This window comes from Rosa rugosa, chromosome 5 (assembly GCF_958449725.1).
Source record: "Rosa rugosa chromosome 5, drRosRugo1.1, whole genome shotgun sequence".
NCBI classification, from domain to species: domain Eukaryota; kingdom Viridiplantae; phylum Streptophyta; class Magnoliopsida; order Rosales; family Rosaceae; genus Rosa; species Rosa rugosa.
The window spans coordinates 41,317,835-41,333,368 of record NC_084824.1 but is presented as its reverse complement, the minus strand read 5'-3'; the positions used below and the strand labels follow the sequence as shown (position 1 = coordinate 41,333,368).

At 37.9% G+C, this 15,534-nt stretch overlaps 1 protein-coding gene and 1 long non-coding RNA gene across 2 annotated transcripts; one reads left to right on the top strand and one right to left on the bottom strand.

Moving 5' to 3' along the window:
* Positions 1–1,757: 1,757 nt before the first annotated feature.
* LOC133712228 (uncharacterized) lies at positions 1,758–5,327 on the top strand. Its single transcript, XR_009847239.1, has 3 exons — positions 1,758–2,164; positions 2,719–2,795; positions 3,578–5,327. It is a non-coding gene; the product is annotated as an uncharacterized LOC133712228 (long non-coding RNA).
* A 7,470-nt stretch (positions 5,328–12,797) lies between these two features.
* LOC133713003 (loganic acid O-methyltransferase-like) lies at positions 12,798–15,317 on the bottom strand. The gene is made up of 3 exons (XM_062139129.1): positions 14,929–15,317; positions 13,597–14,256; positions 12,798–13,227 (listed from the first exon to the last, which is right to left on the bottom strand). Exons 1-3 carry the CDS (start codon positions 15,019–15,021, stop codon positions 12,889–12,891), a joined length of 1,092 nt encoding a protein of 363 aa, XP_061995113.1. The 5' UTR covers positions 15,022–15,317; the 3' UTR covers positions 12,798–12,888.
* Between the last annotated feature and the right edge of the window lie 217 nt (positions 15,318–15,534).

Below are 15,534 nucleotides of genomic sequence, written 5' to 3'. Positions count from 1 at the left end.
AAATCTGTGGAATAACACAATAGTGCTTTCAAGTTGCTTATTTTAAGCAATAGATGTCAGGCATGTGAGATGAATCTCAATGTTCTTATTAGTTAATGCAATTTAATCTGAACAATGCCTTTTTGAAAGTGACTTGAGAAAGATCCATCATATAGTATACCATAGACACACGCCCATTTCTCAATTTCCTCACATTTGTGAATGCTAGGGCAGTATTTGCATTGACTCATGATTTCTCTCTAGCTTGCCATAATCCACTTCTGGTGGCATTTCATAGTGTAGCCATGTCAATCGGCTTTCTCACCATACAATGAGACCATGATAGTGCGAGATTGTACATCTATGGTAATAATATTATGTGCTCTTCTAGAGCCATTTGTTAAGGTCTTTAGGATCGGAAAAGCTTGTTACATAAGCTTAATTGTACGAAATATCAATAATTTCAGTGAAACATGAACATCCATTTGGTCACATCCAAGCTTTGATTTTTACTCAATTATATATGACACTTCAGGGTCTTGAGCAATTTATATATATCCAAAACTTCTAGTTTGGCATTTTATACTAGTCTTGGGAGGACCAATTTATAATGAACTTTAGGTTCATTTCAAATTCATTTTTGAGCTTCTGGCCAAAGAAAAAGATGTACTCGAAACGTCGAGTTTAACTTCATGATCATAACTTTTAAGTGAGAAACTTCAGGTGCTCATCTAGTCAGTATGATCATTGAGGAACTTCAGGCCCTCATGTAATTAAGGATCAAGGAACTATAGGTTCTGATCTCTTTTAATTACAAAAATCACGATCACAAATTTTGGAGTATACTCATACTCATTCGTCATAAGCCAATGGTTAAATATATGCTTACTTTTAAATTGGTGTCAATATAATTCCCTCAAAACTTCAGGTTTGAGGTTGACCGAGATTGAAACTCTTCGATAAATTGTCCATATTCTTGAAACTTACGGCCCGAGTCTACACAATTAGAACTTCAGGTTCCAAGGTGGAATGCTTTAAGCAGACATAAAAGAAGAATGTATCAATCGACATATGAAAATTTACTCGAAACTTCTAGTTCGAGTTGACATAAAGTCAAATAAACTATGAATGAATTATATGTGTAATCGAAGCTTCAGGTTCGAAATTTTTTTTTTCTATGAACTGCAAGTTCAAAGATTTTGTAATTTGAACTTCGGGTTCAAATAAATTTGGTGCTTGAAACTTCAGGCTCAAGGTGACTAAAGTGAAGCTTCAAGTTCACTTTGAACTAATTTATATTTTATACTCAAAGCTTCGGGTTTGAGTTTTAGAACTTCAGGTTCTACTTTGAAATTTTGAACTTCTGGTTCAAAAATATTACACTCAAAATTCATATGTTCGAGGTATAGGACTGCTGGTCCGTATGAGTAACAAAAAAAAATAATTTAAAAGATAAGTACTATAATGAAAGTACATAATAAAATTGTAATACCCCGAAAAATCCAAATTAAATTCCATGGTTTTTTAGAAATGATTTCACGATAGTAGGAGCGAGTACGAAGCTTGGAAAAGTTGTGGAATTAGTTCGAACGATTTTATTTTCGAAAACGAACGTTTTTAGGGGGTCAACAAAGTTGACTTTTTATACGTTCAAAATTTGGGAAAACTTCCTTCATGAAAGTTGTAGAGATCGTCGATACGAGTTCGTGGACATGTGGAACGCATTATTTGGAGTTCGTATGAATAAGTTATGAATATTTGAAAATTGAGAATTTTCTATAAATACAAAAAATCAGATTTCTCAATAAGGAAACCCGAAAATTTCCAGATTTTTCTCCTCCTCGCTGCCTTGGCTTCACGGCGTCGCCACGACTTCATCCGGCCACCTATGGCCATGAAATTGATATCAATCTCTTCGCCTTGAAACCAGCTTTCCATTCATATATGTCTTGCATCCTATCATTCACCATAGACAACGAATCGAAGCAAAGAAGGTCAGACCATTTTTCATGCATTTCTTCAAATTCCAGCCAACTCCGGCAAAGGTAGGAGGGGAGACCAACTGGGCTTTGTTCGCCTTGCCATGCTCTATAAACTCACCAAGTTTCACATCTCGATTCAACCCGAGGAAGACGAATTTCAGATTTGAGCGATTTTGGGCGATTTCGGCCTCTTTCTTCTTGAGGTAATTTTCGACCACTTCCGGTCATTTTTAGACTTCATGCTAGTTAGGAAAGTGGTTGGGCTTGATGAGATGAAGAGGAGCAGCCCGGCCCCGACACCATTGGCGGTGGTCGGCGGCGGCTCTGCCACTAACTCCGGCGGCCCTTTCCGGCCAACTCCGGGGGTCAAAAATATAGTTTCTGTGCATTTTTAGATTCTATATTTCAATACGATCATTTCGATATATTATACGCAATTTTCGGATATCGTATGATTTAGTTATGAATTTTACGATTTCGAACGATTTCGATTGTTCGATTAATGATCTGTGAAGATCGGACCGTCTGATGGACTTGTAGTTTTGATATGTTGATCGTATGACTGTCCCAATGACCTTGTGTGGTCATGGGCGAAGATCCGACCGTTGGATCTTCGTATAATTGCAAAACAGTGATTCGGGAGGCGATTCGTGAGAATCCGTCCGTCGGATTTTTATATAAGTTAGAATCCGACCGTTGGATTGTCGTTTAAGTATGTTTTGGAATTGTTAGCTAAATTCAAGTCACATTTGATTAGGTGATTGGCGGATTGATTTGGCGGACGATTCGTAAAATCGTTGTTGAGCTGTTTAGAAGACGCAACGGGAATTAGAGGTGAGTAAACCTCACGTGGTTCATATTACGAACCCAATATATTTAATTGCTTTATTTTGCAATCATATGAACTATTGTTGGTGTATTAGACATTCCTGTGTGAATGTCTGTATATATATTATTACGTGAAATAATATGTATTGTTGGAGTTGTGTTGAGTTATTGTTGAGAAACAATATATTGTGAGAGGTGTTGAGTTTTATTGTTGAGGAACAATAAATTGTTGTGATCTGTGGAGATCACTAGGTCACGAGGTGACCATGGCATCTATTAGTGAATCACGCTCTCGTACCGGGCTGGTGGTTATTAATAGTATTAAATCGTAATCACGTCTGTGGCCGGACGAGTGGTTACGTTCAGTTAGAGCTCTAGTCTGTCTGCCAAATGTGGAGTGACCTTATGAGTGAAATTGAGAGTAACTCATAAGTGTCTATATATATGTGGTAACCTTATGAGGGAAATTGAGAGTAACTCATAAGGGTCTATATATATATAATGAGTCTGTCTGCCAATTGTTGAGTAGTGATGTGAGGGTAATGTTGAGGTTACTTGAGACTGTGAGGGGTCTTATGTGAGAAGTGTTGAGGATACTTGAGTCTTTTAAGAATGAGTTCTTAAAAGAGAGCCTCAAGAGTATCCTTCCTTTTATGGTGATCGTGTTGAGTTATAATAATTGTAAGGAAATAAATCAACAATTCTTTCTTGTTTACTCATACTGGCTGTAAAAAGCTTACCGGGTTTTGTGTTGTTGCAACTCCCGGTACACTATTCAAATTGTGTAGCGGGTATTCCTACAGGACAGGAGAACCAGGACGGTGATCGTGCGGTTAGAGCAATTGTTAGAGTTTTACAGCAATTGTAAGTTGTGAGGTGTGTTATGCTCATTTGAGCTTTACAATATTGCTTGTGAGAGTGAATTGTAATAATGAACTCGAAGTTTCGAGATTTGGATTTTGTAATTGTAATTATTCATGTTTCGGATTTGAATTTACTATTCAAAATTCGGGGCGTGACAGTTTGGTATCAGAGCGTAAGGTGCATATTTGGTGATGTGTCAATACCTTCCGAGTGATGGCCCGTCTGCAGCGGATCCCCATCGTGTGCTCTTTGGTATTGGCTAAGTCATTGGGTATGCGTGAGTGTTGGGAGTTGTTTAGGCCGCTAGGTCGTTTAGGGAACGTGAATACATTCCCTATAGTATTGACTTGGTTAATATGAATTTGTATTTGACTTATACTGTGTTTTAAGTGTTATACAAGTATTAGCCAAGCATACTATACTCCTTAGGTGATGGATATTCGAAGGGGTTGTACTTAGAACCTTACAGTTGTCTTGTAGGTTCGTATGAGAATAAGTTCAGTGGCCGCGAGTTACAATCCTTGAGGAATAGGAACCTCTTGATTCAACTCTGTTAAGTCAACGAGGATTGTTTTATGGAAATGAGGTTCTTTTGATTGTTGAAGTGTTTGGTTGAAGGCATGGTCTGGACCTATGCTCGTCTGTAATGTGGATACGAGTATTAATCGATGGTAATTTTGCCTTTTTAAGTTGGATATACTAATGTTCTTGAATAGATTCTTGACTCATGTGGAGTTGTGAGTAGTGTTGCGGTTAGGGAAGGAATTATTGCGGTTACTTCTTCCTTGTGCTTGTAAGTTGTTAAGCAGGGTTTAAGGTGCGAGACAAGAATTTTATTTTGTGCTCGATGGTTAGAGAGGAGAGACCATTGTTTTGGGTTGTCGTTGAGTACTATAATTCCTTCAGAATCAAGATTGTTGGTAGAATTAGAATTAGTAGTAGTTTTGGTGATTCTGAATTTGAATTGAGTTCGCGAGATGTGTCTTATATACGTGGTTGATGTTGCTTGCATCATTTTGGAACGATACGTTACGATTCACAAGGAAAACTGGATTTGAAATTTATTCATTTGAACACCATGGGTTGATGACCTGACCGTGACTTGTGAATATAGTTTTGTTCAAGTGAATGAAATTGAATTTTGTGGCCTTTGTGTGGTGAACTAGTTTTCTTAAGTTTTGGATCGTAGTATGGAGATGGGCTGCAGTGAATTTGAAGTTGTTGTGTGTTTTAAGTTTAAGTAGGCGGGACACTTAAAGTTTTGCAATGGAGTTGATTTTGGTGTAATTAATTGGGAGAGTTAGAATCAGTTCTTGTGAATGATGTTGGATGAGAGTGTGTGCCTTTGGTGATTGATTTTAGGTGTTATAGTTAAACGCAATTTCGGATATTGATTTTAGTGATTTTGTTAGGTATCCATAGTGGTTCAAGTGAATTACTATGTGATATGGAGTTTGATTTGATTTCTGAATCGCTAAATGTTAGGGATTGAATTGTGGTGAGTTTTTGTTGAAGCAATTGATAGATGGAATTATCGAGATTCTATAAGAGTTGTAAGAGTAACTCTAAAAACGTGGGTTTTTCCTAGCTAACTCAGGATGTGTTTAGCTTTATAAATCCCTAATCCTATCGATGAAATTGTTGTGTTTGGTTTGACTCAGATGATACTAGCTAGACCTCGATGCGACTTAATTGATTGTTGGATTCTTTTTGAGTGATTGTTTTTATTGCATCATTATGAAAGATGTGTGCAGTAGAGTTGTTTATGGTTTTGAAAATAGTATTGGGTGACCAAGGTTCGATCCTTGGTGTTGTTGTTGGTTAAACAAACAGGAAAGAAAACATGCACACCATCTTATTGAGTTTATATTACAAAAAAAAAAAAAAAAAAAAGCGAGGACTATGCTATACTAAGCCTAGTCAGCAGCTCCGGATGGGTTGAGGCTGAGCTCAAGAGAAACGTTTGAGCCACTGTGGTAACCGCCTGAGCCACCAGAATAGTAACCAAAAGCGCTACCTTCCTCGGAAGTAGCCTTCAGGTTACCAAAGACGTCCTCGCCGTGCACGGGGAACAGAGGAAGAGTTTGAACCTCCTGGTGATCTCCTCCTCGTTGTTGCAGGGATGTTTGTCCTCCTGTTGTGCCAAAAGAGTTGGACTGGTATTAGTGTTGAAGTGTGAGGAAGAATATGAAACAAAATTTAAATCAAGAAATCCTTCATTACCAGTAGAATAGGTGGAACCAAAGTTGAGATCAATGGATCTACCATCATCAGTAGAACTAGTGGACCCAAAATTGATGTCAATGGATCCACCAGCTGGCCCAAAATTGATGTCGATGGATCCACCAGCACCAGTAGAACCAGTGGACCCAAAATTGAGATCAATGGATCCACCAGTACCAAGAGAACTAGTTCCCATGGGCACTGGAGCAGCCTGATTACACCTATTCATCTGCTTCTCTCGAGCCCTGACGTTCTGGAACCAAAAGTAAATGTTCTTACCCTCAACATGTCCATACTGGTTCAGCTGGAGACAGATCTCGTGAATGTGCTCTGTAGTTGGGCACTTAAATCCCTTGACGTAGTAAAGATCCTTGAGGATTCTTATTTGTTCTGGAGTAGGAATCCACCTGGTACGGCTTCGCCAGAAATCCATGTTGGCACTACTTCCAGCTGCTTGGGTGTTTCCTCCCTCCTCTGTTGGTTGCTGTTGTTGTGGTTCCATTTGTTGCGGGGTTTGGAGCTCCATTAGTTGCAGAGTTCGTGGCTCTTGGGTCATGGGGTGAGAGGATGTGGAAATCGAGGAATACATGGTTTAGTGTTTGAGGGAGATTTTGTTAGAAGGATTGGAGTTGTTGAACTGGTGATTGGAGATCTGAGATTCTCAGAGGAAAGATGAGATCGAATCTTCAAATGGAAGAAAAGATCTGAGAAAGAAGGATTGAAGATTTGGAGGAAAAGATTGAAGATCTGAAAGTTCAGAGGAAAGATGGGATTGAATCAACTAGATGGGAGAGAAGATCAGAAGAGAAGGATTGAAATTGATGAAGAAAGGATTTGAGAAGAGAAAGGCTGAAGAGTTGAGAGAGAAAGGCTTGAGCTCGGAAGAAAATTTCTTTTCTTTTGGAGTGAACAGTTTTTCCCCAGAATGCACCTATTTATAGAACAAGGTGAGCAGATCTCCACCGTTGGATGAACGATCTCAGAATTTGAATCCACGCGTTGGATTAAAGTCATCCGAAAACCCGGAAAAGTTGTTGGCGCGTGGAGAGCGTGTAAGGGGACAGGCCGAACCTCGAGATGCTGTGGCAGACAGCTTTAGCCGAAAGCAGATTTGACTGCCGTAAATCACGGAAGGGATAAGCCGTGACACAAGTGGGCCGTACTTGGGCCTGTCTCGGATCAAGGCATCACTGTAGCTGTGGGTGGAGGCCTGATGGGCCGAGTTTCAGAAACAGTTTTGGACATGATGGGCCGAGTTTCTGAAACAGTTTTGGATGAGTTGGGCCGGATTTCTGTAACAGTTTTGGATACGTTGGGCTGGGTTTCTGCAACAGTCTTGGATGTTTTGGGCCGAATTGTTGAAACAGTTGAAACAGTTGGTTTAAATAAAAGGATTAGTATGGATAATAACGTGAGCAGCCGTGCTCGAGTGGTTGAGTGTACAGTTCGTGTACAAGAGGTCTGAGGTTCGAACCTCGCCTCTTGTTTATTTTTATTATGTTCGTTTATGACATAATAAGTATAAAATTTGTACACATTATATTAAGCACAGCTTGTGCTCCAGTGGTTGGGGGACAAAGGTTTCGTGCGGCAGGTTGAGGTTTCGAACCTTGCCTCCCCCGTTATTTTATTTATGTCGCTTATGACATAATAAATATAACACGTGAGCATATATTAATGAAGGCAGCTCTTGCTTCAGTGGTTGGGAGCAAAACCTTCGTGTTTGAGGTCGGGAGTTCGAACCCTACCTCTTACAAATATTTTTGGGTCTCGTATATGCTTGATATACGGACGTATATACGGTATGTACGGTATACATACGTATATACGGTCTGTACAGTATGCATACGTATATACAGTTGTACGGTATGCATACGTATACACGATCTGTACGGTATGTATACGTATATACGGTATGTACAATTTCATACCGTAGCCGAGCTGGAAGTTGGTGGGCCGATTGGTAGGCCCAAATAGTAAGCCCAATTGTTCGGCCCGAATAGTAGGCCCAAATGTTAAACCCAAAGTGGTTTGGGCCGGTTCGAAATTTGGATGGTTCGGTTTCTTCGGCCCAATTGACCAACCCTAATGCTTAGCCCAAGGATTGAACAAGCCCAAGTCATCGTCACTGGGTGACATATTTTATTGGCGTGCTTTTGGGGATGATTTGTTTTGAGTGATGCATCTCTATTGTTGTGAAGAATGGTGCATGCTTGAGTTTTACTATAGAGATTTACCGTGATGCTAATTGAGTAGCGAAACACTTTGTGGGAGTGTTTACTGTGCTTGTATGCCAGTACAGAGTGATGATCTATGTGAAGATCTATGTGATGATCTATGTGAAGATCTATGTAAGGATCTATGAGATGATCCACGTGATGATTTTGTGTAATTGATGTGGAGTGATGTTGAGCAGTTGTTTTGTGAATTTACATTGTGATGAAAGGATTTAGTGGCCCTAGGAATGTATTTTTATACAAAGGATTGTGGCTTTGTAGATTACTACAGATTTGGAAAAGATGGAGATTCTATGATTAGGTCAACCTTAATCGAGAGGAATTGACTTACGCTTAAATTTCGGGACGAAATTTCTTTAAGGAGGGTAGATTGTAATACCCCGAAAAATCCAAATTAAATTCCATGGTTTTTTAGAAATGATTTCACGATAGTAGGAGCGAGTACGAAGCTTGGAAAAGTTGTGGAATTAGTTCGAACGATTTTATTTTCGAAAACGAACGTTTTTAGGGGGTCAACAAAGTTGACTTTTTATACGTTCAAAATTTGGGAAAACTTCCTTCATGAAAGTTGTAGAGCTCGTCGATACGAGTTCGTGGACATGTGGAACGCATTATTTGGAGTTCGTATGAATAAGTTATGAATATTTGAAAATTGAGAATTTTCTATAAATACAAAAAATCAGATTTCTCAATAAGGAAACCCGAAAATTTCCAGATTTTTCTCCTCCTCGCTGCCTTGGCTTCACGGCGTCGCCACGACTTCATCCGGCCACCTATGGCCATGAAATTGATATCAATCTCTTCGCCTTGAAACCAGCTTTCCATTCATATATGTCTTGCATCCTATCATTCACCATAGACAACGAATCGAAGCAAAGAAGGTCAGACCATTTTTCATGCATTTCTTCAAATTCCAGCCAACTCCGGCAAAGGTAGGAGGGGAGACCAACTGGGCTTTGTTCGCCTTGCCATGCTCTATAAACTCACCAAGTTTCACATCTCGATTCAACCCGAGGAAGACGAATTTTAGATTTGAGCGATTTTGGGCGATTTCGGCCTCTTTCTTCTTGAGGTAATTTTCGACCACTTCCGGTCATTTTTAGACTTCATGCTAGTTAGGAAAGTGGTTGGGCTTGATGAGATGAAGAGGAGCAGCCCGGCCCCGACACCATTGGCGGTGGTCGGCGGCGGCTCTGCCACTAACTCCGGCGGCCCTTTCCGGCCAACTCCGGGGGTCAAAAATATAGTTTCTGTGCATTTTTAGATTCTATATTTCAATACGATCATTTCGATATATTATACGCAATTTTCGGATATCGTATGATTTAGTTATGAATTTTACGATTTCGAACGATTTCGATTGTTCGATTAATGATCTGTGAAGATCGGACCGTCTGATGGACTTGTAGTTTTGATATGTTGATCGTATGACTGTCCCAATGACCTTGTGTGGTCATGGGCGAAGATCCGACCGTTGGATCTTCGTATAATTGCAAAACAGTGATTCGGGAGGCGATTCGTGAGAATCCGTCCGTCGGATTTTTATATAAGTTAGAATCCGACCGTTGGATTGTCGTTTAAGTATGTTTTGGAATTGTTAGCTAAATTCAAGTCACATTTGATTAGGTGATTGGCGGATTGATTTGGCGGACGATTCGTAAAATCGTTGTTGAGCTGTTTAGAAGACGCAACGGGAATTAGAGATGAGTAAACCTCACGTGGTTCATATTACGAACCCAATATATTTAATTGCTTTATTTTGCAATCATATGAACTATTGTTGGTGTATTAGACATTCCTGTGTGAATGTCTGTATATATATTATTACGTGAAATAATATGTATTGTTGGAGTTGTGTTGAGTTATTGTTGAGAAACAATATATTGTGAGAGGTGTTGAGTTTTATTGTTGAGGAACAATAAATTGTTGTGATCTGTGGAGATCACTAGGTCACGAGGTGACCATGGCATCTATTAGTGAATCACGCTCTCGTACCGGGCTGGTGGTTATTAATAGTATTAAATCGTAATCACGTCTGTGGCCGGACGAGTGGTTACGTTCAGTTAGAGCTCTAGTCTGTCTGCCAAATGTGGAGTGACCTTATGAGTGAAATTGAGAGTAACTCATAAGTGTCTATATATATGTGGTAACCTTATGAGGGAAATTGAGAGTAACTCATAAGGGTCTATATATATATAATGAGTCTGTCTGCCAATTGTTGAGTAGTGATGTGAGGGTAATGTTGAGGTTACTTGAGACTGTGAGGGGTCTTATGTGAGAAGTGTTGAGGATACTTGAGTCTTTTAAGAATGAGTTCTTAAAAGAGAGCCTCAAGAGTATCCTTCCTTTTATGGTGATCGTGTTGAGTTATAATAATTGTAAGGAAATAAATCAACAATTCTTTCTTGTTTACTCATACTGGCTGTAAAAAGCTTACCGGGTTTTGTGTTGTTGCAACTCCCGGTACACTATTCAAATTGTGTAGCGGGTATTCCTACAGGACAGGAGAACCAGGACGGTGATCGTGCGGTTAGAGCAATTGTTAGAGTTTTACAGCAATTGTAAGTTGTGAGGTGTGTTATGCTCATTTGAGCTTTACAATATTGCTTGTGAGAGTGAATTGTAATAATGAACTCGAAGTTTCGAGATTTGGATTTTGTAATTGTAATTATTCATGTTTCGGATTTGAATTTACTATTCAAAATTCGGGGCGTGACAAAAATAGAAAAATTGCAAGGAAAATAAATACATAAATTATGCAATAAAGTTAAGGAAAATTCTACAATGTGTTAACGTATGACATGCATACAATTGCCTTAAAAGTGGTAAAATGAGTCCTCAAAATAGAAATATTAGTCCTCAAAGTGGTAACATGAGTCCTTAAAGTGGTAAATTTTCTTAGGTACCACATGAGTCCTCAAAATACTAATATTAGTCCTCAAAGTGGTAACATGAGTCCTTAAAGTGGTAAATTTTCATAGTTTACCATATGAGTCCTCAAAATAGTAATATTAGTCCTCAAAGTGGTAACATGAGTCCTTAAAGTGGTAAAAATAGTTGATGTATGAGAAATGTTAACATACCATAGCTTTACCCTAAAGTTAATTGTGGAAACTTCTGGTTCTATTAATGAAGAAATACACAGAACTTCTGGTCTGGTTAACTTCACGATACATGATAATCTTGTATCTCATCTAACAAAAGACAATAGGAGAACCAAGTTCTCTGATCTAAATGCTAGTCAGAAGTTTCTGGCTTCGATTGATTGTCCAACTTTGAACTGCAGGTTCTAAAGGTGGTTTGAATTCCAAATTCAAAAATAGTCATAAGGAGGAAGGGACCCCAGCATAAAAAAAATAACTAGAGGAACTTCAGGCCCTCTTATAATTAGAGATTAAGAAACATTTAAGTTCATATACTCAATTGCATAGCTTTGAGGATCTTCTGGCCCTCGTAATTGTATAAACTCTGAAAAAGTTCATATCGCAATTTTTAATTATAACAATGAAGAACATACCTTAATCTTGAAAATTCACGCGTTAAGCCAATCAAAATTGAAATAAGACCATAAAATTGGCTTTTGATATATTGGGTATATATCAATATAGATGAGTGTAACATGCAGGATACTAGAGACTGAAAACAAATTTCTTTGTTAAACTAATAACGATTTTAATCTGGCAAAAATCAATATACCTAAAAGAAAACATCACAAGGTTATAAAACATGGTACAATGGTCCAGGTACAAAGAAAGAAGAATATCATACATTTGGAATTTTGGAGGAATAATCACGACTTGTAATAGCCCTTTGACCCTTTCATCTCTATCAGTAGATCGGTGTGGTCATGATCTAATGATATGTATGAATCAAACCAATTAAGGAAATCAAATATGCAACGATACATGTAGATGGGTCCTAAACTTATGGAACCATGTGTGCGGCAGAACCACATGTATAATTATGAAGTTTTGATGGAAAAAAAATGGATGCAAGCTTGAAAAAAAAAATAGCGAACCCAGTACACTATAGCTAATAAAAGAAGAAGAAGATGGATCCTGACAAAATTGAAAAGGTCACCGATATGAAAACATATTAGGAATCGATGCAAGTTTATTAACTGGTATGTGCAGTGGAAATTGTGCTATCACGTCAAGAACAAGATTGGGAGATCGACTTCCACATCGCACAATGATAGAAAATATTATAGAATCTTTTGAATCATCAATTGTGCATATCATCGTGGGTTTCGAATAATCAAAACGAAAGACAAATTAACTCATAGATCAAAGTTAAGGTCAAAAACAACAAAGTTGCATCAAAAAACTCTAAGATCATCATGGAGTCTATTAGAAAAAGAAGAAAAAATAATATATAGAGCAAAGCGTGCTGATAACGTGTTATAAAGTAGAAAGAAGATGAAGAGAGAATAGTTGGAAGGAAGTAGAAGTGTTCTCATTCAGTCTCATTAGCCTCCTTTATATAGAGGTAGGGTTTACATCAAAGTACATAACTAATGAGTATTTACATGGACATCCACATAGATAATAATATTTACAACAATATATATATATATATATATATATATATATATATATATATATATATATTCATAACATTATTGATAACATACAAACTGTGCTTAAACTAAAGTGTACACATCTATTCTCTTTTTATTCTCATGTCTCAAAAGTAAAACCAGATACATTGGTTTTCAAGATATTGATGGAGTCACAGGATCATAATCCTTGTTTGAAGCAGCATGTGCAAATTAATTATTTTTCCTTGCGCTTAAGCACGACAAGAAAGCTAGTTGTCTTCCTTGGCTTAAACATGGAGAGTTCTTCCTCGAGTTTCTTGCCATACAAGTCGAAGAGCTCATTTGTGATTTCTTTTCCAAATTGCTGTTTGATGAGTCCCTCGAAAGCGGCTCTCCCATGAGCTGCAAATTGTTTTGCATTTAAGACAGCATCATCAGCTAAAACACGAGGTAATGTTTCCAATGTCTCTATGCTAAAAGATCCATTTTGTTCTACAACTGCTTCCAGTTCTTGGGGGCACATGGAATACATTGGTATGTTGAATGAATCTAGTTTCTCTTCGCTAATTACTCCCTGCATAGAAGAAAAGCAAACACATAGTACCGAAGAAAATATTTGTTATTTGATACATATGGGCAAGAATATTTGAGTATAGAAATTATAATACATAAAATGTCCAAATTCTTTTACATGGTTTCCGAGTTGTGGCATTACTTGGGCTAGAATACTTTTCTTAATGGGTTGTAATGCTATTATAATTCAGTTAAAGAAGTACGTATCTTCTTCCATTTCACATATACACAGATTTTTTTGGGCCCTCATACAAACTTCCATTTTTGTCTAAACTATTAGTTTGTGTCTAATAAGCAGTTTTAGGATCATAATGAGCTACCTATATACATAGTAGTAGAATGTTGAGCTTAGAGAGTTCAAATTTGTTACCTTTTTAACCATGTCAATTAGACAGGCTTCTATGAGTTGTAAGGTCAAATATGCCACAGAATGAGAAAGAGGGGTACCCTGTGGGTAGCCAGGAATGATAAGTACCATTAGTCCTCCATACACAAGTTCTTGTGCCCTAGCGTGCAGAAAAGACTCCATGTTCTTAGCATATTGAGCTTTATAAGCCCTTACTACTTCATCAGTCGAACTGAGGTAATGAATCCGTCCTTTATTCCAAGCCGGACAGTTTTTGTCCTCTACAACTTTTGGTACTTCAGAAAGCCATTGAAGAGCAAAAGAAGAGTGAAACAAGTGAATTGAAGCACTAGGGAATAGGCGGCCGTAGAAAGAACCTGGAACTCCCACAGCATAGTATTGCCTGTTGGGAGGGAGGGATTTGAAGAGCAAGTTAAAATCATTTGGGGTATGATCATTGAAGAAAACTTGAAATTCGGGGATTTGGGGATTCATGAGTCCTTGGCCTTGAAACTTGAGCTCCACAGCTTCAAGTATGTTTTCAACTGAAGAAAATGTATTAGGACCAACAGAGCAACCAAGATCCGCAATGTGAAAGGAGTTGGAAGGTAACAAAAGGTCTATGTCAAGCTTTTCTGCAATTCCTTTGGTTACAAGTTCTTTGACAGACTCCATAGCTTCTCTCTGCCAAAGTAGATATTGTCCATGTCATTGTTTAGTTCAGGGAAACCATAGTTTTCAAATTTGTTGTTAAGAACTATCAGAATGCATGACCTAATGTAGTTGCTTTTCGTTAAGGGAGCCACACATAAAATATTATCTCTTTGTAATTATAATTAATAAAATTTTAGGCTTGAAAACAGTAATGAGATCATTATAATAGTCAACAATTGCAAATCCTATGGAGATATGAAAAAGTTTGACATGATGATTTGGGAACTCTTTCACAAATAAGCACTCAGAGGATTTAAATGGCTTTTTGTAGAAGTTTTCGGTAAAGTTGTATTTTCTGGGTTATAGGAGAACACTCGCACACATTAAGATCGAGCTAGCAAAAAGTAGGATTTTTAATAACAAAATTTTCTAAGAAAAGCTCTTCCGGTGAAAATTATGTGCCAAGTGCTCAAATAGAGGTTATGACTAAACTTCGTTATATATGGCAAGGTAATTTCGTAAATAAAAACCTGCAAGGTTGTTGAGTTCGTTGGATATATTTTTATGTGCAACTACAAGGCGAAGTCTCTTGACCGAGAGATTTGCCTACTGACTATACATGAAATGCTTATAGTGAACTAAATATGAAAGTTGGACTAGGTAGACTTCATATATACAACCCCAACTACCATAAAAGAATACCTGATAAGTAGAGTTCTTGGCATAGCTATCGGGGCCATCTCCACCTTTCATTGGATATGCTTCAGTAACTTTTCTGATTTCCTGTGACGCCATCTCGATCTTTTTTCTCTGTGCTTCAAGAAAAATTGGAATTTACACGATGATCATCTTTGTAAAGGGCTATAGGCAATAAAAGATCTTAGGCCAAAAGGAAGACTTATGATCGAATTGATAAATTCAACAGTACGTCGTGTCAAGACACGGTTGAATGCGAATATAATCAAAATTGAGAAATTGAGTATATGAAGCCAAAACGATACCTAATTACTTTTGCAGAGAAAGCAGAAAGTATACTTAGAGTTCTTTTTCATGCAGAGAAGAAACAAATCAGAGGGGTAATACATATTGGCCTTGTGTCAAATGGCAGCTATGTTAATTAGTTGTTAGGCTGTGACTAAACATCATGCATTTAGACATTATAGAGCAACCTAGCTCAAAGTTCCGTTCAGAAACTTTCCACAGGGTCTGTAATTGCAAAGCAGAAATATCAAGATATTATGTGTGAAGGAAAGGAAATTCACACTCAGATCGTAGCATTGACCAAAGGTGCAGGTAGACAAAACATTA